Source organism: Festucalex cinctus, chromosome 18, assembly GCF_051991245.1.
Source record: "Festucalex cinctus isolate MCC-2025b chromosome 18, RoL_Fcin_1.0, whole genome shotgun sequence".
Lineage (NCBI taxonomy): Eukaryota > Metazoa > Chordata > Actinopteri > Syngnathiformes > Syngnathidae > Festucalex > Festucalex cinctus.
This window is the reverse complement of record NC_135428.1, coordinates 20,847,465-20,871,559: the sequence shown is the minus strand read 5'-3', so window position 1 is coordinate 20,871,559 and position 24,095 is coordinate 20,847,465. Positions and strand designations below refer to the sequence as shown.

The 24,095-nt window shown below is 38.5% G+C and overlaps 1 protein-coding gene across 2 annotated transcripts; it reads left to right on the top strand.

Annotated features, from left to right (window-relative positions):
- Window positions 1-855: 855 nt before the first annotated feature.
- On the top strand, window positions 856-22,355 carry micu2 (mitochondrial calcium uptake 2). 2 transcript variants are annotated; one of them, XM_077505163.1, is made up of 12 exons: window positions 856-1,121; window positions 15,687-15,816; window positions 16,544-16,575; window positions 16,670-16,745; window positions 19,330-19,377; window positions 19,451-19,533; window positions 20,043-20,096; window positions 20,169-20,266; window positions 20,402-20,573; window positions 21,498-21,606; window positions 21,691-21,848; window positions 22,082-22,355. In XM_077505163.1, the coding sequence occupies exons 1-12, from the start codon at window positions 936-938 to the stop codon at window positions 22,169-22,171; spliced, it is 1,236 nt and encodes a 411-aa protein (XP_077361289.1). In that variant the 5' UTR covers window positions 856-935; the 3' UTR covers window positions 22,172-22,355. The 2 variants fall into 2 exon arrangements, with proteins under 2 accessions (XP_077361289.1, XP_077361288.1); XM_077505162.1 differs by having other exon boundaries at window positions 22,070-22,355.
- Window positions 22,356-24,095: the final 1,740 nt, after the last annotated feature.

Genomic DNA, 24,095 nt, shown 5'->3' with positions numbered 1-24,095 from the left:
TCTTCTGAGCCTGCATTTCTGGGATCTGTTTTTCACCGACTCTGCTGAGTCGTGTCAGATTGTGAGTAAGTAATTTTTATTTTTGATCATATACAACATAACTATTGACGTTGGTCACTTATTCGAATGTTTAATCTATTTTAGATTGACACATTAATACATATACATCTTCATTAAAACACTAAACTAAAATGGACCGGTCTGAGCCGCTTACACCGTTTGTTTTCACCGTACTTGCATTGCGTTGCATTGGGGAAGTATCAGAAATGCCCGGATGTTCGTAATGTGTCACTACCAAACAATAAAACAATATATAATTGTTTACAAGCACTGTCTGCACCTATCATACACTTAGAAAATTATACTGTACGTACCTGGAATACATATACAAATATAGCCTATATCTGTAACAGTACATATTTATCCTACTCTCTAACATCTAAGAATATAGCCAATTACAGTAATCATGCATTAAAAACATTTTTTGTTTTGAGTCGTCTATCTTTTTTCCACTGAAACTTTATTGAACAAATGAAATGCTGAGGTTCATTTTGTGACACCAAGGAATGAAGCTTTGCAAACACGGATTTTAAAAATAACGTGCGCAGGTTTGACCAGCAGATGGAGCTCTATTGCAGTGTGTCAAATGCCTCGTAGCAGTGTATCATTTTAGGGCAATTGTGTCAAAAGTGGTTCGTTGTTTCAGAAAGCCTCATTTTCTCTGTTCCTACAATGCCATGTGTAGATTACAAAAGAAATAGCGTTATAGCCCATAGGAAGTAATCAAATTGTATGGACGTTCATACTGTTTTTTGTGTGTGTGTGTGTGTTTTTTTAAATATCATATTTGATTTCCGGGTACGCATCACGTGACCTGGTGGGGCCTCCTGAAACTCAGCTACAGAAGCTCACCAAGCTAGTGTTGTTGAGAGAAGATGGCCTTCGTTGGAAGATTCTTGTTGAAGAACGCTGCCAGGGGCTCACGTTCTTTGAGAAATTTAACATGGCGCCGAGCTGTCGTCTGTGGTGGCACAGTTGTCGCGACTGGATTTATAGGTTATTCTTACAACACGAGCAGAAGTTTTTCTTTATACGTGGTTCACGCTGAGGAACAGAAGAAGGTAAGTATGCACTCGAAGTAGTCCATTTTTAGCTTCAATCGTAAGACACAAGTTTTTGTGTTATTTCAATATGCTTGTTTAAAATTAATTTGGCATACTTCAACTTTACACGAATGTGACTAGTGAAAGAAGCGTCAAAGTACGTATTAAGGGGCATAACTCGATTGTCAACGCTTTTTACTAAGTGACCCCCCTTGTTGTAACAGGATAGTTAGTATAGCCGTAAAATTCGGTGATTACTTTAATGAAACGAAAATACACAGTGCAGGCAGGTGTTATAAAGACGATTCCAATAATCTGAAAGTCTCATTTTGGTAGTGTACAAATGCAAAATAATATGATTGAAGTAAATGACTATTGTTATTATTTTAGTAAATGACTATTATTGATGTACATCGTTTTTATAATGGATGCAGAGAAGAAGGAAAAAACAAATTGAGAGTCTATAATTGACAAACAGGGCAGCACGGTAGAAGAGTGGTAAGCACATCCGCCTCCAAGTAGTGATAGGCCTTGGGGTGAACCCCAAAAAAGTGCCTAGAAAATGAGTTTTTCTCCACTGTCTGGGCACTACTTGTTCAATGCATTTTTTGATAGATAATACCCTTCTGAACTTTGGGTTAAAAGTTTACCCAATGTTTTCCTGCCCCAATTTTGTCACAAGCCAGAAATGCATATATAGGTAAATAACAAAAAAATGAAAATCTTGTGCTGCAGTTTTTGGTTGTAAAATGTCTTACATTAAATTTGGCAACAGAAAATAATTCCCAGATGTTATAAATACATGTACCTAACATCAGAAACAAGTATTGGTGGTTTGGTGTAATCATGTGAATTTAGATAATTAAATATATTAGATTTGTGCCAAAAAACAAAAACAAAAAACGCTTCAACTAGAAGTGACACCAGCACACGAATGTTAGATTTAGCTATGTTTATGTTTCATATATGAAAACAATTCACAACCTACTACGTAATGAAAGCTACACAAGAAGCAGCATACATCGGCCAAAAATACTACCATGCACCGCAAACCTGGAACAAGGCAAAATGGACTAGATGAAAATAGATGCATTCAGAGTTCAGATTATTATAACATATAGAATATTTATTAAAGTATCAGATTATGTCACAGCATGTCATTTATACCCCCACCCCTGCCCCACACACAAAAAAATATTAATGAAAAAAAAAATCAAATAAAAATCAAATGTGCGTTCACAATAAAACCATGGAACTTCATTGGAACAGCACTTTTTTGGCAGACCAATTTAACAAAGGTCTGTGTTGTGGAAAAATGGAATACAGACATTTTTATTTTTGCTTGAAAAGTGTTAAAATGGAGAGTTAACATCTTGATAATGAAACAAACAAAATGGCAGATTTTACAGCCCTGCACTGTAAAGTGTCCTCGTATGCCCTGTGATTTTCCAACCTGACCAGCTATGTGTTAGTGTCACTTTCTTGGCTTACGTCAGTAAACTCAGTAGTTGATGTATCTGATGAGTGAGGTACCCTGTCTAAAAGTTTGTCAGTTGTTGATAATGTCTCTACAAAAACCATTTCAGAGGTTTTGCTGGGAAGGGGTGTGAAAAACCAGCTGGGGGAAATTACGCCTCAATCTTCGTTTCAGTATATCCTGCCTGAAATAGAAAATTAAAGGGAAAGATGAGCACAAGATATACATATTCACATCACACTAGGGCTGCTCCATTATGGAAAAAATAATCATCACGATTATTTTGGTAATAATTGAAATCAAGATTATTCAAAACTAGGGCTGCACAATATATCGAAAAAATATCGATATCGCGATATTGGCCCTTGCAATATGCATATCGCAAAGGCACGCAATAAGTTTTATATTGAATTTTATGCTTTTTATATGAATTTGACCAGTCAGATGCTAATTAAAATGTGCATCGCCATTCAATAGTTGAAAATTATCAAGACATAATTACAATTAATTAACTAAGATTACATGAAGGTTGCTTATTTTTCCCCATGAAAAATGTTTTTCTTTCATTAGGTAATAAAAATGTAATGTCTTTAGGTAAATGTTAAATATCGCAATAATATCGATATCGCTATGTTCAGCAAGTATATCGCATAGCGCATGTTTTTCCAATATCGTGCAGCCCTATTCAAAACAATTATATTTTGTTCAAATCAAGAACACGTTTAAACATTTGAAAATAAGACAAATACAATCATATGAAACACTATAATTATGTAAGTTGCTCTTGGACCCAACAAAATGTATAATATGTTGTTGTTATTATTATTAGGGCCCGAGCAGCGACCACTGCGAGGTCCCTATTGTTTTTGTAAAAATTATTATTATTATTATTATTATTAGGGCCCGAGCAGCGACCGCTGCGAGGTCCCTCTTGTTTTTGTAAGAATTCTTCTTCTTCTTCTTCTTCTTCTTCTTCTTCTTCTCCGTAAACGATCGCATTTTTGAGGGCCTAAACATTTACGAAAACTCACCAAACTTTGCAGTCTCTTCGGGCCCGGCGAAAAATTTGATATTATGTAGTTGTCATAACAACGCGACTCTATAGCGCCACCTAGCGTAGAAAAATAAAAACCAATCCCGGCCCGTTTGAGCTAGAGCTACGAAAATTGGCAGGCACGTGTAGCACTATGAGACGCACAAAAAAGTCAGTGGAAGCCATTTCCTAAAATGTACAGGAAGTGAGCTATGAATTTTTTAATGTCCAATTTTGACCTATTTTGGCACATTCACTGTGGTCATACTTTTTCCCCCTATGCAAACATTTTTCATCCCATTGACTTTAAACTTGGCATTTATCATCTCAAGACTTAAGAGAAAAACTAGGCAAAAAATCTTGCGTTTTCGAAATACTATATGACGGGGGCGGGGCATCAAATATTGCCTTTAAAATTTCATTTGTCCAGAAAGAGCAAATGCTGAATAACTCCCATGTACAAGCTCCAAAAAATCTCAAACTTCTCAGGCAACGTAATAGTCACGGCCTGAAAACACCTATATGAAAAAATTCAGTTATACATATAGCGCCACCTAGTGGTTACAATAAATGTCATACTTTACGTTTTTAGCTACTGTGCTGAGCTCGTTGAAGGGATCCAGTTGAAAATTGGTCAGAAAAGCCTTAAGATGTTGATGATGCCCCACACCGAATATTGTAACTTTTCGCCAAAGGGCGTGGCCGCTACGGTGACGCAAAGTCTGAAGATTTTTCGTGACAATAAAAGCTGCATGAACTTGACCGAGATGATCCTATCTTCTCAAAATTTCACACATTTGATGAGAGTCCAGCCCTAAAGACATCTACGAACTTATATTTCATCTAACTGATAGCGCCACCTAGTGGCAATTTTTTTTCTTACGAATTTTCTTGTACATTTTTCTCCAAACACGTTAACTGGACCAACCTCATATTTGCTCAGATGGGGGTTTCGGCCTTCATGATGTCACAACACGAAGTTTGTGAGTTTTCGCGAATCGCTGTGGGCGTGGCTAAGCACTGTTCGCCAAGAAAACAACGCTAGTTTTGATGGTCTAAACATGCGCAGAAACTCATGAAACTTGGCACACACATCTGGCCTGGCAAAATGAGCAATATTTTATCATGTATTGTCCTATTTTTACAAAAATGACGCGGGGCATCAAAATTTGTGTTTCGCACTGAAAAAGGATATGCTTAATAACTCCCCGATACATGCTCCAAAAAATCCCAAACTTGACATGTATGTTTATCGTCAAGGCCTGAAGGTATCTCTATGACAACATTCAGTTATATATGCAGCGCCACCTCGCCCTTGAGGCAAAACAAAAAAATACCCCACATACGGTATTTTGTACAAAAAATGTAAACTCATTCTAAGTGTGATAACTAAGTCATTTATGAATATTCTTTTACTTTCCACCACTCAAAATGTTCACTGGCATTAGACTTATCCAAACATGTACTTTTTTTATTTATTTTTGATAGCCTCTAATGGACATTAAAAGCAATATCGTGAATGAAGGATATGCTTAATAACTCCACGGTACATGCTCCAAAAAAATCCCACACTTGACATGTATGTTTAGAGTCAAGGCTTGAAGGTATCCCTATGACAACATTCCATTATATATACAGCGCCACCTAGCCCTAGAGGCATAAAAAAAAATACACCAACTTAACGGTATTTTTACAAAAAAAAAAAAAATCCACATGTCAAGGTTTATCATGCCATTTTCAAAGAAATTCTGCTTCCAATGTGCCGTACCTAAACTTGCCAGTACCCCAACGTGCCAGTACCCCAACGTGCAAGTACCCCAACGTGCAAGTACCCCAACGTGGCCCGGGCTGCGAGGGCCCTTTATAGCTGCTCGCAGCTCTAGTTATTCTTCTTCTTCTTCTTCTTCTTCTTCTTCTTCTTCTTCTTCTTCTTCTTCTTCTTCTTCTTTATTCTCCGCAAACGATCGCGATTTTGGGTACCTAAACATTCACGAAAACTCACCGAACTTTGCACACTCCTCAGGCCCGGCGAAAAATTTGATATTATTAAGTCGTCATAACAATGCGACTCGATAGCGCCCCCTAGCGTAGAAAAATAAAAACCAAGCCCGGCACGTTTGAGCTAGAGCAACAAAAATTGGCAGGCACGTGTAGCACCCCGAGACGCACAAAAAAAGTCTATTTGGACCATGTAGCTAAAATGTACAGGAAGTGAGCTATGAATTTTTTTATGTCCAATTTTGGCCTATTTTGGCACATTCACTGTGGTCATGCTTTTTCCCCCTTTGCAAACATTTTTCATCCAATTGACTTCAAACTTGGCATTTATCATCTCAAGACCTGAGAGAAAAACTGGGCAAAACATCTTGCCTTTTTGAAATACTATATGACGGGGGCGGGGCATCAAATATTGCCTTTAAAATTTCATTTGTCCAGAAAGAGCAAATGCTTAATAACTCCCATGTTCAAGCTCCAAAAAATCTCAAACTTCTCAGGCAACGTAATAGTCACGGCCTGAAAACATCTATATGATAAAATTCAGTTATACATATAGCGCCACCTAGTGGTTACAATAAATGTCATGCTTTACGTTTTTAGCTACTGTGCTGAGCTTGTTGAAGGGATCCATTTGAAAATTGGTCAGAAAAGGCTTAAGATGTTGATCATGCCCCACACCGAATATTGTAACTTTTCGCCAAAGGGCGTGGCCGCTACGGTGACGCAAAGTCTGAAGATTTTTCGTGAAAATAAAAGCTGCATTAACTTGACCGAGATGATCCTATCTTCTCAAAATTTCACACATTTGATGAGAGTCAAGCCCTAAAGACATCTACTGACTTATATTTCATCTAACTGATAGCGTCACCGAGTGGCAATTTTTTTTATTACGAATTTTCTTCTACGTTTTTCTCCAAACACGTTAACTGGACCTACCTCATATTTGCTCAGATGAGGGTTTCGGCCTTCATGATGTCACAACACGAAGTTTGTGAGTTTTCGCGAATTGCTGTGGGTGTGGCTAAGCGCTGTTCGCCAAGAAAACAACGCCAGTTTTGAGGGTCTAAACATGCACAGAAACTCATGAAACTTGGCACACACATCTGGCCTGGTAAAATGAGCAATATTTTATTGTTGATTGTGCTATTTTTACAAAAATGACTCAATAGCGCCCCCTAGAAGTTTTTAACGAAGCAGCCCCGGTTGTACGTTTAAGCAAGAATGACGAATATTTTTAGGTGTATGAGGGAGCCCAAGACCTACAAAAAAGTCTCTTGGACCCATATGCTAAAATGAACAGGAAGTGAGCTACGAATTTTTGAATGTCCCATTTTTGACAATTTTTGCACATTCACAGGGCGCAGACTTTTGCCCACTTCTCCTACACGTTTCATCTGACTGAGTTAAGACTTGACCTGGACCATGTCAAGACCTGAGCCAACGACAGGGGGAAAAATCTTGACCTTTCGAAATACTATATGATGAAGGCGGGGCATCAAAATTTGTGTTTCGCACTGAAAAAGGATATGCTTAATAACTCCCCGGTACATGCTCCAAAAAATCCCAAACTTGACATGTATGTTTATCGTCAAGGCCTGAAGCTATCTCTATGACAACATTCAGTTATATATGCAGCGCCACCTAGCCCTTGAGGCATAAAAAAAAAATACCCCACATACGGTATTTTGTACAAAAAATGTAAACTCATTCTAAGTGTGATAACTAAGTCATTTATGAATATTCTTTTAGTTTCCACCACTCAAAATGTTCACTGGCATCAGACTTATCCAAACATATATATATTTTTATTTATTTTTGATAGCCTCTGTGGACATTAAAAGCAATATCGTGAATGAAGGATATGCTTAATAACTCCACGGTACATGCTCCAAAAAAAATCCCACACTTTACATGTATGCTTATAATCAAGGCCTGAAGGTATCTCGATGACAACATTCAGTTATAAATACAGCGCCACCTAGCCCTTGAGGCTTATATAAAAAAAAAAACCCACATACGGTATTTTGTACAAAAAAATGTAAACTCATTCTAAGTGTGATGACTAAGTCATTTCTGAATATTCTTTTAGTTTCCACCACTCAAATTGTTCACTGGCTTCACACCGATCCAAACGTATGTACGTTTCCATTTTGTTTTATTCATTTTTGATTGCCCCTTTGGACAATAAAAGTAACATTGTGCAATGAGTACAACGAGCGATGATGTATATATACACTTTTACAAAAAATACCAATCAGGGCAACTCATTGCCTAAAAATAAAAAAGGACGCTGATTTTTGCAGGTCTTAACAATCACCAAAACCCGTTGAGCTTGACACACACTGGCAAAAAAAATATTCTACATGTAAACGTTTATTATGCCATTTTCAAAGAAATTTTGCTTCCAATATGCCAGTACCCCAACGTGCCAGTACCCTAACGTGCAAGTACCCCAACGTGCAAGGACTCCAACGTGGCCCGGGCTGCGAGGGCCCTTTATAGCTGCTCGCAGCTCTAGTTATTCTTCTTCTTCTTCTTCTTTATTCTCCGCAAACGATCCCGATTTTGGGTACCTAAACATTCACGAAAACTCACCGAACTTTGCACACTCCTCAGGCCCGGCGAAAAATTTGATATTATGAAGTCGTCATAACAACGCGACTCTATAGCGCCCCCTAGCGTAGAAAAATAAAAACCAAGCCCGGCACATTTGAGCTAGAGCAACGAAAATTGGCAGGCACGTGTAGCACCCCGAGACGCACAAAAAAGTCTATTGGGACCATGTAGCTAAAATGTACAGGAAGTGAGCTATGAATTTTTTAATGTCCAATTTTGGCCTATTTTGGCACATTCACTGTGGTCATGCTTTTTCCCCCTTTGCAAACATTTTTCATCCAATTGACTTCAAACTTGGCATTTATCATCTCAAGACCTGAGAGAACAACTGGGCAAAACATCTTGCCTTTTTGAAATACTATATGACGGGGGCGGGGCATCAAATATTGCCTTTAAAATTTCATTTGTCCAGAAAGAGCAAATGCTTAATAACTCCCATGTTCAAGCTCCAAAAAATCTCAAACTTCTCAGGCAACGTAATAGTCACGGCCTGAAAACATCTATATGATAAAATTCAGTTATACATATAGCGCCACCTAGTGGTTACAATAAATGTCATACTTTACGTTTTTAGCTACTGTGCTGAGGTTGTTGAAGGGATCCATTTGAAAATTGGTCAGAAAAGCCTTAAGATGTTGATCATGCCCCACACCAAATATTGTAACTTTTCGCCAAAGGGCGTGGCCGCTACGGTGACGCAAAGTCTGAAGATTTTTCGTGAAAATAAAAGCTGCATTAACTTGACCGAGATGATCCTATCTTCTCAGAATTTCACACATTTGATGAGAGTCCAGCCCTAAAGACATCTACTGACTTATATTTCATCTAACTGATAGCGCCACCTAGTGGCAATTTTTTTTCTTACGAATTTTCTTCTACGTTTTTCTCCAAACACGTTAACTGGACCTACCTCATATTTGCTCAGATGAGGGTTTCGGCCTTCATGATGTCACAACACGAAGTTTGTGAGTTTTCGCGAATTGCTGTGGGTGTGGCTAAGCGCTGTTCGCCAAGAAAACAACGCCAGTTTTGAGGGTCTAAACATGCACAGAAACTCATGAAACTTGGCACACACATCTGGCCTGGTAAAATGAGCAATATTTTATTGTTGATTGTGCTATTTTTACAAAAATGACTCAATAGCGCCCCCTAGAAGTTTTTAACGAAGCAGCCCCGGTTGTACGTTTAAGCAAGAACGACGAATATTTTTAGGTGTATGAGGGAGCCCAAGACCTACAAAAAAAGTCTCTTGGACCCATATGCTAAAATGAACAGGAAGTGAGCTACGAATTTTTGAATGTCCCATTTTTGACAATTTTTGCACATTCACAGGGGGCAGACTTTTGCCCACTTCTCCTACACGTTTCATCTGACTGAGTTAAGACTTGACCTGGACCATGTCAAGACATGAGCCAACGACAGGGGGAAAAATCTTGACTTTTCGAAATACTATATGATGAAGGCGGGGCATCAAAATTTGTGTTTCGCACTGAAAAAGGATATGCTTAATAACTCCCCGGTACATGCTCCAAAAAATCCCAAACTTGACATGTATGTTTATCGTCAAGGCCTGAAGCTATCTCTATGACAACATTCAGTTATATATGCAGCGCCACCTAGCCCTTGAGGCATAAAAAAAAAATACCCCACATACGGTATTTTGTACAAAAAATGTAAACTCATTATAAGTGTGATAACTAAGTCATTTATGAATATTCTTTTAGTTTCCACCACTCAAAATGTTCACTGGCATCAGACTTATCCAAACATATATATATTTTTATTTATTTTTGATAGCCTCTGTGGACATTAAAAGCAATATCGTGAATGAAGGATATGCATAATAACTCCACGGTACATGCTCCAAAAAAAATCCCACACTTGACATGTATGCTTATAATCAAGGCCTGAAGATATCTCTATGACAACATTCAGTTATAAATACAGCGCCACCTAGCCCTTGAGGCATAATATATAAAAAAAAAAAAACACATACGGTATTTTGTACAAAAAATGTAAACTCATTCTAAGTGTGATAACTAAGTCATTTATGAATATTCTTTTAGTTTCCACCACTCAAATTGTTCACTGGCTTCACACCGATCCAAACGTATGTACGTTTCCATTTTGTTTTATTCATTTTTTATTGCCCCTTTGGACAATAAAAGCAACATTGTGCAATGAGTACAACGAGCGATGATGTGTATATACACTTTTACAAAAAATACCAATCAGGGCAACTCATTGCCTAAAAATAAAAAAGGACGCTGATTTTTGCAGGTCTTAACAATCACCAAAACCCGTTGAGCTTGACACACACACTGGCAAAAAAATATTCTACATGTAAACGTTTATTATGCCATTTTCAAAGAAATTTTGCTTCCAATATGCCAGTACCCCAACGTGCCAGTACCCTAACGTGCGAGTACCCCAACGTGGCCCGGGCTGCGAGGGCCCTTTATAGCTGCTCGCAGCTCTAGTTATTATTATTATTACTATTATTATTACTATTATTATTATGTTAGCAAAAATTTGAAATTGGGGTGCACCGTGTGCAGTAAGCTAGTTTTGACACGGGTGTGTGGTAAAAGAACTCGTGTGGGCGTGCTGCAACTCATAGTATTATTAGTATTGCAGCTATCGAATATTTTGGTATTCAGATATTCTAGTGAATAATCGTATATTTGGATAGAAATAAAAATATACCTATAGGCCTATATACTTTCTTGGTCAAAGAACAATTATAAATACAGAAGACAAAAAAAAACACATTTGCATGTAATAGTTAACAACCAACTGGTTTTCATTTTTAGAGAATTAATTTTATTTATTTATTTATTTTTTAACTTAAATTGAGCTTGTCAGCAAACTATTTTTCTCTGAAACAGTGAGATTTTAGACAAATCTCTCCCCATAGATTTCGGTCAATGTTTTTCAGTCTGAAGATTTATACGTTACCTGTAGTCTGAAGCATCAAGATCCTCGTGTTTCTTAACACTGTTCACAAACCTTCTTAGCTTGTCCATTCTCATCACGTCTTTGTCAACTATAATCCTTTGACGGATTACTTGTTCACAAAAGAGTTTGTAGCTCTCAGCATAGGGTTGTTTGAAACACACACACACACACACTCACTTAACATGTGCAAAGAGTCATGCTTTCTAATTAATGCTGTCTCTAAAGGTAAACAGAATACAAGTGACATATTGTTGACTAGAGGTGTGCAAAATTTCCGATTCTTAGATTATTCACGATTCGGCCGTGCAACAATCGAGAACGATTCACAAATGTCCAAATTCCGATTATATAAATATGCCAAGGGAAGCGAAACGAGCGAAAAGTACGCGGAACTGAAACGCAGTAGCGCGCGCGGTCTTCGGGACGCTTTTTGGGACGGACCGAGAGTACACATCCACAACTCACGCCTCGAGATTCAAAACAACAACAAGCATGGCTGAGCTGACCAACCCACCTCTTCGTGAGATCAGACCTGCTCCGAAAAGGCAAACAACTTCAGGCGGAAGTATCAGCTAGCTGGCTGCAGTGCGTCGGTTAGCGTTCTACAGGGCGCCGCGCAGTGATACGAACGAACGAACAGAAAAGTAGTGGCTGGCGGTAATGGCGTCTGACTTTATTCAGAAAAGAGTATTGTGGTGGAAATGTATCACGCTTTTGAAAACAAAAAGTTTTTAGAAGAAAAACGCTTTATTTCCGAGACCCCAGCCAGCTTGCTGGACTATTTTCCTCTCGTCCAACGCCGAAGTCAGCGCTGATCGCACACACGGGAGGTGAGGATCAAATTGAGATTCATGTTAAAAAAGCCGAACGATCCCATTAATGTTTACACGTTCATGTTTACACAAGTTAAAAAGCAGAAAAGCACTTGAGTTTTTTTTTTTTTTTGTACCTCTGAGAAACTTTAATGTTTACATGTTCATCTTTACACAACTTAAAAAGCAGGAAAGCACTTTTTTTTTTTTAAGGCATTTGTATTGAAGTAGTAGTTCACATTGTCTTTCATTTATACCTCAGTGCACTTTTGAGTGGATAAAAATAATATATTTTTGCTCAATGCTATGTTTTATTCTGTTGAAGACTGAATATACTTAAAAGCTGTTGTTACAGAATGAGGACTTGAGTATTTTATTTACTGTTTTGAACTGTTAACTTGATACTGAAATAGTAGTTTATTTAGGCCTGAGAGGACTTTTGTACTATTTTTGTAACTAATGTACGAAACATTAAAAGCGCCAAAATACATTGTTTTTTTTCTGCTGCCTGGGGGGAAATCAATAATCGTTTTATAATCGAATCGTCGCCTCTGAATCGTAATCGCAATCGAATCGTGAGGTGCCCCAAGATTCCCACCTCTATTGTTGACCAATGCTTTACTTTTGAAATGTGTAATTTTCGCAAAGTGACAATGAAATAGTGCAATGTAATAACTCACATTTGTTCGTCCCTGGTTGCTGTTTCTGTTGCTGTTGACTTTAAGAACCTTGTGTAATTTCTGAAACAAGACTGCACCTCCATTGCGACAGTCTTTGTCTTGAATATGCAGAAGAATGGAACAGTCTTTCTTCATCTCAGCTGCCTGCAGCAAACGGCCTTTACACAAAAAAGAATCACATTATAAGTGTTATTGTCATATTACCTCTTTTTACAGTATTTTCACATCACAGATTTACAAGTAAAGTGTTTGTTGAGGTTGGTGAGAGAGAGAGTTTGGGGGAAAGGGAGGGTGGAGCTGTGACTCTCTATTATGACTGATGGGCACAGCTAACCCGAGTTTGGTCACCACTGTTGGATTCACTCGATAAATCATTCAGCAGCTCGTGTTTTTACTAAGCTATAGCCTTAAAACTTAACCTAGCCTTAAACATAGCCTAAACTTAACCTTAATTATTTTCAACCCTATAAAAAATATCGGTCACATGAATAACAGAAATGGGCATGCGTGTGTGTGTTGCACATACCTGCCGACAATGTTTCTGCTTTGGCGAGATGATCCCTCTTCCGTGTGCCTTCCGATCCCAGACGAGTAAACTTTGAAATTTATTTTTACAAATGATGCAGATGGCTGGAAGGACGGGGCCAGCTGAAGCGATGGGCAAACCTGAACGGGAACGAAGTTTTTCCCCCACTTTCTTTTTAACTTTTTTCTCCTTTCGCTCTTCTTCGCTCTCCGACGTTGTGGTCGCCATTTTTGATATGCGGTTGCTATGTTGAGGAGAAAGCAGCAGCTACCTGATTGGCTCATGTGACCGAAATCACACCACTACCGACCTAATGGCACTACGCCCACAGCAGAGATCACTGCGCCTCATCGCAAAATAGTGCCGGGGTTTCACCACCGAAAACACAAAATTGGCAGGTTTTCAGAGGGTGAACTCGACGGATTCTTACTTACTACTACTAAATCTGTTTTATGAAGTAAATATTATTTAGTGCCCCTGGTAGTGGAGCGAAACTGAACGAAAACGTGTGTGTGACCTGAAGGCCTATGAGGATGCAAGATCAAGTCCAGGCTCCAGCCTTCCTGGGTAGAATTTGCATGTTCTCCCCGTGCCTGTGTGGGTCTTCTCCGGGTACTCCGGTCTCCTCCCACATCCCAAAGACATGCATTGCAGGTTAAATGGGTGCTCTGAATTGTCCCTAGGTGTGCTTGTGAGTGTGAGTGGTTGTTCGTCTCTGTAGGTGCGTTTCCTTTACCCTCAGTTTTGCGCAAAAGGCATGTTTCGCAAAAATAAGCTGGTAATGGAAACACCGGATTTGCGAAAAAACTCTCAAATATCGCAAAAAAGTTTTTGCGCTCTCATGAGGTGGTTTTTGAGACGTATCGAAAAAGAAGTATTTCGCAAAAGTGTAATGGAAACACTTTTTGCGCATTAGTAGTCATGTGACACCCTCCCGGTCACGGAGGAAAGGACTGTAACACGTTGTTTATGTGTATTTTTTATTAAACTTGCAATTACTATTTGTTTTGAGAATTATTAATTTCTGGTTTGTATTTTAGTTTTACATGCTGAAGTGATTTGGATCGGCTACTGCACGTCATGAGCATAAAAGAGAGAGAGGTGTAATCGAGCGAGACTCCATCGAAAAGTTGAAGGAGAGGAGAGCTTGAAATCCTGTCCTGCCATGTCTGGTTAATTTAGCAGAAAACATCAGAAACTTTTAACAATTTGTAAACCGCCTTTTACCCAGCTTCTGCATGGGAACAACCACATTTTAGGATTACAGGAAGTAGGAAGTACGGTGCCACTCGCTTTCGTGTCAGAACTGCTTGCCGACTGCCGAGGGGCATACACAACAACACCAACACTCAATGCCCGAAACCGCCCGATGAGGGGTGAGTGTTTTTAAAGTAATATAACTACATCGGGTGTCAGTCTACCGTAAACATCATGAGCATCTCCTACAGAACAGCGAGGTCTCGCGAGACGGGACATTCCGAGAATTGCGCCTCAGAAGCTAAACTCTCTTCAATGGAAACACCGACAATTCGAAATTGTACTTTATCGAAACCGTTTTTATTTTTGCGAAAAAGGGTAATGGAAACGCACCTTGTGTGCCCTGCGATTGCCTGGAAACCAGTTCAGGGTATACCCCACCTACTGCCCGAAGCCAGCTGGGATAGACTCCAGCACCCCTGCGACCCTTGCGAGGAACAGGCTAGAAAATGGATGGATGGAATTAACGAACACTCCATAAATTGTAAGAAACAAATGGGGGCGGCTCAGCTCCCACCCCAGAGGTTGTGGGTTTGATCCCACACCATTGTGACCACATTGAAGTATCCTTGAGCAAGACACAGAAACCTCAGTTGCTCTTGATGCTGCGTCGAAGGTGGAAAAGTGGAAGGTGGAAAAGCACTATATAAATGAACAAAGTGACATTTACTACATATATTACAGTTAGGAACTTAGGAGGGATTTATTTTGTAGTTGATAAATTTGTGAAATTAGAATTAGAAATACGGGAAAATATGAGCCATGTGAGGTGGCGGGTCAGAGTAACATCACAGGCACCTGGCAAACTGTAAGACCAAACCTAAGTTGACTTATTTACTTCAAATTTGGCAGAACGAAAAAAATATATATATCGGTACAATAACATAAGGCCATTTGGAATTGAATAATGCCCTTACTCACACCTAAAAGGTTTTGAAGGTGGTTTGTCAATTATGAATTAGGGAAATGTTGACAGCATGTACTTGATATTTTGAGACATTTAAAAGTTGTGTTTAGAACTAGGACATGGGTTCTATGTCATTGTTAGTGGTTTAGATGAAAAACAGTGAAAATGGTCATCACTCAAAATAAGTGATCTGATGGTGTCTTGTTGAGAGTCCTGTTTTTTTTTTTTTTGTCTCATGCAGCAGCGGATGCACACATACCTGCAATGGTCAAATGGTTTTCTTGCTAAAATAATAACTTCACGTCTTGTGTGGTTTTAGGAGTCTGCCGCTCCCCAAATGTCTGCCAGAAAGAGACGTTTCATCCAGTTTGCCTCAATTGTCTATGAAGAAGAGCCCTACATGACACCAAGAGACTTCCTCTTCTCTGTGATGCTAGAGAATGTGGATCGTAAGCGACATGCTTGTTTAATGGCAGCATGCAACATACTCAACAGTAATCGGTTGATTCAACACATACATGACAAGAGAATCGGAATTAAAGGGACAACACCATGAAAAACCAACTTTTTGGAGCTTTTAGCTGCGTTAAAATGCTAATTCCTCACCAAAAACATGACAGAAGTGGTGTTTTCCTACATTTGTCCTATAGGAAATTCTAGGTTATTCGGACCCACCCCCGCACCGCCACTAAACGGCCACTTTCTCTGAGACCTCCATGGGATAATGACAAAAGTAGCCTTTATCAATAAACATGCTGTCCAAATGAATTCAAAGCAATTAATTATCCTTCACATTTGCAATGCCAAAGTACAATGACAATTTCGCTGTTTTAAAATCCCACAAAGGTTCTGGCTGACACTTGCGTAAACTACAAGTAAAACATTTGCACTGTTTGAACCTAACCGAGCAAATAGTATAGTGGTTAGTGTGCTTGCTCTGTAAGCAGCAAGTCATGGCCATGTTTTGAAACCAGCCAAGGTTTATTTTTTTTCCTCTCTCTTCTCTCTCGTGTCCATTTCTTGCGGCAAGGAGCAGTTTTGTTTCAAATGTTTATTGAAGAATTGGCTTGCACCAAGTTGCGTGGCGTACTCAGAGGAGTTCTTTTTTTTTTTTTTTCTTTTTTTTTTCTTCTTTTTTTTTAACCATGTACTGTATGTTTCCGGTCTCTGATGTAGATAAGCTGCAGAAGAGAGTCCTAACAACAAAAGTAAGTCTTGTTCCCTGCACTGGGTAGCTAAGTAAATAAGATGTTTCACTTTCATAATAGGACTGATATGCATCTTACTCTGATGTCTTTGTAGGAAGTGGAACAGATGATGGTGGCTGCTTCTAAAGCACGACCTGGAAATACTTTGTTCAGACTTTGGGGAGACAATGGTAAGTGTCAGCTGAAAGGGTTCTTGGATAAATGGATAATTCTGTTTGCAATCCAAATGGTTGCATACAATTCACAAACCATTGTTTTCATCGATGGGTCAAGGCTTGCCATCATAAAACCATTAAGTGTGCAGGCAATGTTTGTTGTTATTGATTTTGATAGGGGTTTCTACTTAACTATTTTTTTTATTTTTTTATTTTTTTTGAGAGTTGCAGTGATTAATCAACAACTAATGAAATGAATTAGTAATTATTTTGATCTTGATTAATCATTTAGATACCTTGTTTAATTTCATCTTGGGAAATGGGCTTTCACTTACACTAAATTGGATGGACTAATTTGATTGGATGCGACAGTGCTGTCACTATCGAATATTTTTAGACTCAATTAATCCATCGATTATTCAATCGATTAATTGACTGATCACATTCATTTTAATTTTGCGTTAAAGAATTACAGAAGCACTTTTGTCCCCTGATTACTGTTATTAACCAGCGATTAGTGGTTACTTTGTACTTTTGTGTTCGTATAGTGTTTTAAAAAAAAAAAAAAAAAGAAAAGAGGATTGATGTTGTACTATGTTACCAGTTTGGTCATCGTTTTCCAAAGTAAAAATAAATGTTCGCAAATATCTTATTTTGATTAAACACAGAAGATAATTGGTCTTCTTTCATGAAGGACTACATAACTCAGTGAACAATTACTGTTGATATCATGAAATCAGAGGATTTGGACTATTTTAAATTAAAAAGCGTCTTACTCGATTATTAAAATAGATGTCGATTAATTTCATAATTGATAAATGATAAAGTCAATTTTGTTTTTCAGCAGCCATTGTGGGCGAACACCTAAGAAAGAAAGTATCCGTTGTGTGCTGAAGGGTTGGATCCCAAAACGCAGACACAAATAAGGTTTTAATTATTTATTCACATAACTTGACTTAACTAAAAACAACAAGAATGCATCGAGAATCACGACACGCCAAGCCCCCCCTTGGGCAGCGGAGAAGCACAGCGAAACAGTGAGCAATAATCTGGCAAAACACACACAATTCTCAGACCCTTATATAGACAGTCAATCAATCTCATTGGTTGTGGCTAGACATGTGAGTCTCAGTACTGACATGGAATTCTCTGATTGGCTGTTAACCCAGTAATTACGGATAGTTCCTGACATCAACAAACATAATATAGCATAAAAGATTCTTCAGTAACGCGATTAAAGAATCCTGACATAACATAGTTCTTACAGAGAGTTCCAAACATCTTATAGCCTAAAACTAGTTGAAACTGGATGCTGTTACATCAATACCAAAGCAGACACGTAACGAGTCCTGAACTCTGGCGCACCGTCTTGAACTCTACTCACACTTAACCCAGGCGTGACCCCAGACATGAGACAAGAACCAAACCTTACTCCTGCATGACCCGAGTCATGACATGGGAGACGTTTCCATGTAAAGCTTATTTTCACCTTGTGGACATTTTTCTTTCAGGAACTACAAATTAGAAGAATCGCAAAATGCCATTCATTTCATGCAATTTTAAAGAAAAATGTTATATTGGGATATATATGTTTGTATGTATGTGTGTGTGTGGGGGTGTGTGTGTGTGTGTGTGGGGGGGGGGGGGGGGGGGTGTGTGTATATGTGTATATATATGTGTGTTGTGTCCATATCTGCAACGACACTCGAGTTGAAACTCGTACTTTTGGTCTGGAAAAACGGGTATCAAATATCCCTAAATTATAGTTGAAACTAGGGGTGTGCTCAAAAAATCGATACGCCAATATATCGTTGCGGGCCTCATTACAATACAGGTATCGATACGCAGGCGTCAGAATCGATATTGCTTGTTAACTTTAAAGAGGCAGTTAACGTTTGCCGTTGCAGCTTGCATTGTAGCTAAAAAATAAATAACAGCAGCGTCTTCGAAGTTAATTGCCTTCAATTATTGCAAAAATAGCTCACCAGTGATTAGACACTGTCTTGCTAAGAAAAATTAAAGCAGAGGAAGAATATTATTATTTATTTACTTATAAACTTAACATTGCACATGTCTTAATGTACCAGTTTTCCTATATTTTGTTTAAAAACAAAGTAGAATGTGTTACATGAAAAAAATGCTGTTTTTGTTTCCCCAAATATTTCAAATAAGCACATTTTTGAGCTGTAATTTTAATACGTTGATATTTTTGCTCATATCGGCTCATGCCTATTAATAATTGTTCCCGGTGTGTCTGTGAAAGCTGCAAATTTAGACCAGGCACACCGCTTTGGTGGTAAACCAGAAGAGCTGCTAACAAAAATATTTTTGTCAGTCAGCATAACAAACATATCCTTTAGGCATACATATGACTATTATAAAATGCAAGAAAATTAATGTGACATATTGAGATACGTATCGCCATGAAGATCAAGTATTGGAACACATATGTATCACGATACGTATCGTATCGCGGCGCCCTTATCGTGATACGTATCGTATCGCGAGGTTGGCGGCAATAACAAGCCCTAGTTGAAACTACGTTATGCTATTTGACTGTGTTTTAAACGTATAATTATGACCCAATGTTGCTATGCAGGGTTGATATCCTACACAGAATACCTGTTCTTGCTGACTATTCTGACAAGTAAGTCACATCCCAAACACGGCATGAACTCATGACATCATCATTGCTAATGGATGCTGCTTGTTTATTGCAGAGCCACGGACAGGATTTCATATCGCCTTCAAAATGCTTGATGTGGATGGTAACGAGCATGTGGACAAAAAGGAGTTCATGAAGGTAAAACAAAATGACACAGTCGTACTAAGCTTGTTTTTTTGTTTTGTTTTTAAACCATGTAGTATTTTAATTCTGTCCTAACAAATGGTTGGATAGCTGGAGGAATTATTTTTGTTTTTCAAATGTCACACTGTTTGCATTTGTAATGCTGCCTGATGGTCCACCCTGGTGCTGCCACAGTTGGAAGGTGAGGGGGCCCCAAAACTGTTTCAGGCTGATTCTCATCCATCTTGTTTGCATCTCTGTAGGCTTACTCAGCACTTCCTTAGTTCATTCTCATGTTCTGAGCAAAGCACGTGAATGGTGAATGGTGTGCGTAAGTGTAGTTAGTATGCGTGCGTCAGGCTTGTATGTTCTATTTTAGCTCGACTGCTTCCAGTATTAGAAGTGCATGTTTACTTTTTTCTTCAGCAACCAGTATGACTTGGATAAAAGTTGTAATGCTTCATTGATAGTTATTCATCATTGATAGTTTTTTTTTTTTTTATTCCCTTGTTTTTATTTTTCAGCTGAAGAAAATAATTGGAAAAAGTAAACTGAGAATTCCAAAGGACAACACAGAGGTGAAGAAATTAACACTGTCTCAGCTTGATTTTTTTTTTTTTTCAAACTTGTTGATGTTTGGACTCTTGCAGAGATCAGTTGAGGATGGCGACCACGTGAACACGACGCTGCAGGTGTACTTCTTTGGAAAGAGTGGACAAAACAAGTTGCAATATAAAGACTTCCGCAAGTAATGAGCCCCTCAGTCATCCGTTCCCTTGACACGTCATCACTTTTGGTTAAAAACATTACGGTGTGATCTAGGCCCAAAATGTACTTAATTGTCCTTCTTAAGGTTGCTTTTGGTCAACTGTGCGTCTCTCAGGTTCATGGAAGACCTTCAGGCTGAGGTCCAGGAGATGGAGTTCCTGCAGTTCTCCAAAGGAATGGACACCATGCGACGGGAGGACTTTGCTGAGTGGCTGCTCCATTACACCAACGAGGAAGATAATGAGGTTTACTGGGAAAACATGAGGAAGAGGATCCCTGCTGGTCAGGTAGCCCGCTGCTGCTGGTGCTTGGCTTTTCGTATATGTTGCCAAAGTGCAACATCAAAATTAGGGCTGGGTAGGGATGTCACGATAAGGGCAATAACATGATATCTTGATATTAAAACTGCCACAATATCGTCGTTGTCATGTTCACAATATTTAAAAGGAACACATCTGTTAAAAAAGTCAGGTTGATTTCCATTTGTGCAGTTCTAGCACCATCTAGTAGCTAGTTTATTAGTGCAATTAAATTTTCATTATGGATGTTTTGGCCTTCTATGTTTCAAAGATATGCTAATTGTCAGGTGAAGGGGAACCTAATTTGCTTGTGAAGCGATCAATGTGTGCATGCATTACCAAGTAAGTGCCTCAATATTATTAGAGATTGTAGGTGGTTTATATGCATTGCTCTTATGTACAAAAGCACAATATTGTGCTTTTCTTTTTCTTTTTTTTTGTATGAGCTCCTTTTTTTTTTTTTTTTTTTTTTTTTTTTTTTTTTTTTTTTAAACAATATTGTGATCTTTTTTTAAATATCGCCAACAATATCGTAATTATGGCATCGTGACCTTCATATCGTGATAATATCGTATCATGATGTTTGGATATCATTACATCCCTAGGGCTGGGTATCGATTCAAATTTCCTCAATCGATTCGATTTTGATTCACAAGAGTTCAGTTCGATTCGGTTCACGGAAACAGTAATTTTCAAGAAAACAGTAAAATACAAACAAAATTGCCTTTAAAATTCCATTTTGTTGTTATTTCATGGGGGGGGAAAAAAAGATATTAAAATAATCGATTCATGGTTTTATAAATCAATATCACGCTTGAAAAGGAAGAGGGATTTGATAGCGATTATTCTATTTTTTATTTTTTATTTTTTTTAAGCTGATCTCTAATAAAAATTATGTATTTCCCCCCACAGAGCATCACATTTGAGGAATTCAAAGCCTTCTGCCTGTTTACAAACAATTTGGAGGATTTTGCTTTTTCAATGAAGATGATCAGTGAAGCCAACCGTCCCGTGGGAATGGGTAAGACCTCTTTGTCCAGCTAGACCACACCGCAAGGGAGGTCGCTGTCTTATTAAACAATCATTTTTCTAATGATGAAAACAGCCCAGTTCAAGCGGGCGGTGAGGATAGCCACAGGCCACGACCTGTCCGAGAGCGTGTTGGACACCGTGTTTAAGCTCTTCGACATGGATGGGGACAACTGCCTGAGCCACAAAGAGTTCATTGGAGTGATGAAAGACAGAGTGCTACGGGGGCTCAAGGTGGGCAACCGTCACTGTGGTTACATGCTCAGGCAAAAATCCCTGCCAGGGAATATTTGGAACTAAAGGAAGACTGATACAACACAAAATGAATTATTGATTTGTTGAATGTGTCTGAAGACTACACTGGGAATGACGAATATAGCTGCTGATTTTCTTTGCTAGTCAATGTCGCATTTTCCAAGAATTCTGGCTTTATTTTATGTGATAAACATATACAGGTGCATCCACAGAATGGCATCTCTGGCTACTGGAAATGTGTGAAGCGGGAGACACTGAAGGGAGCTCAGGAAGCTCTGGGAGACGGCAGATGTCCCATCTGAATGTCTGCTTCGACCCAGGACACATCTGAGACCCACCACTACTCCACCCTAGTGTTTGGATCATCAATAGTGCACGCTCAAGAAAGCAAATTGACACACACTGTTGTTAAAAGTAAAGAGTGAAATGGTATCTTTGTAATAAAAGACAAAAAGTGAGAATAAAATTGCTACTTTCATAATGTTATGAGAATTGTAATCGTACAATGAAAATGGGCATGGTTGGGTTTTCAGAAGAAAAATCTCACTTTTAGGACGTCTGCGCCACAGTGACAAGTAGAGCACTTTAAACACAAAAGCGGTGTTTGTTCTTGTGCTGCTATGTGATGTGAAATGTGAAGACTAAGTTACTTGGACACTCTTTACATTGAGATCGCGTTCCAAGAAAACATTTCGGCACCCCTGACAATTTTCAAGATTTTCCTTTATAAATCATTTGTTGTTTGGGTCAGCAATTTCAGTTAAATATATCACATAGCACATGAATATAGTGATATTTGAGAAGTGAAATCAAGTTTTGTATTTACAGAGTGTGCAAAAATTATTTAAACAAAAGTAGGCAGGTGCATAAATTTGGGCACCCTGTTGCTTTATTAATTTGAATACATTTGGCATTGATTATTGGACCACAAAATGTGTTTGGTAAGGTCATTGACCCTTGACCAGTATATACAAGTATTTCTCCATGTTGCATCTTCTCTGAAGATTGGCACACCTGGAAGCCTCAAAACAACTCTCAAATGACCTAGAAAAAAAAAGGTTTTAAGGAAGGATACGAAAAGGCACAGTTCCAGTTCGGGCCAAGAAAAATCTCAGGTATGGACAAGCAAAGGATGGTGTCATGTCAACAGTCAAACACAACCAACAGACCAGCTCCAGACAACTACAACATGATATATGGTATATGAAGAACACATCATTCCAAGACAAAAGCTACCCACAATAAAATTTGGTGGCGGTTTCAGCATGCTGTGGGGGTGAGTGGCCAATGCAGGTTCTGGCAGTCTTGTTCAAGATGAAGGATGCATGGATTCCAGTCAGTATCAGCAGATTCTTGAGGTAAATGTTCAAGAATCAGAAACGAAAGTTGTAGTTGTGCCAGGGTTGGATGCTTCAATACGACAATGACCCTAAACACTGCTCAAATTCTACTAAGGCATTCATGCAATACAACGTGCTGGAATGGCCATCTCAGTCCGCAGACCTGAATATTATTGAAAATCTGGGGTGTGATTTCAAAACTGACTAAACGAGATGTTTTGTAAAGAAGAATTAGCACAAAAAAAAATCTTATGGGATCGATTCTGGGGCCAAAATTGTTTATTTTGTATATGAATGATTTAGTTGATGTATCCCAAATGCTCAAATGTATTCTATTTGCGGATGATAGTACTTTAGTTTATTGTGGGAAAGATATAACACAGGTGTCGAAGGTGGTTAAACAAGAATTTTAAAAAACAAAAGATATTGTTTGATATAAATAAACTATCTTGAAATCTGGGGGGGGGGGGGGGCAACTTTATAGTATTCAGTAATAGATGGAAATATACTGATGCTTAGATGGCATTAAAATCAAGAGAGAAAACAAATTTTTGAGTGTTATTTTGGATGAAAATTTGAACTGGAAATCACACAAGATAAAAATAGCAAAAACAATAGCTCTCTTTCAGTTAAAATTGTTGAAGTTTGATGAATTAGTAGATTATAGCATTCTGTCAAGACGCTATTGGTGACCCTGCACGATCGGTGACGCGCATGCGCAGAAGATTCCGTCATCTTGGATCGCCAACTACGGCAAATTCAATAGAATAAAATAGCTGTAAATGCCTGCGTGATAGTAAGTAACACATGATGCAACATTGAAAAAGATTAGATTAGATTCTTGATGCATTATAAAGAAACTATTTAAATTCTACAGGTTTTAAAG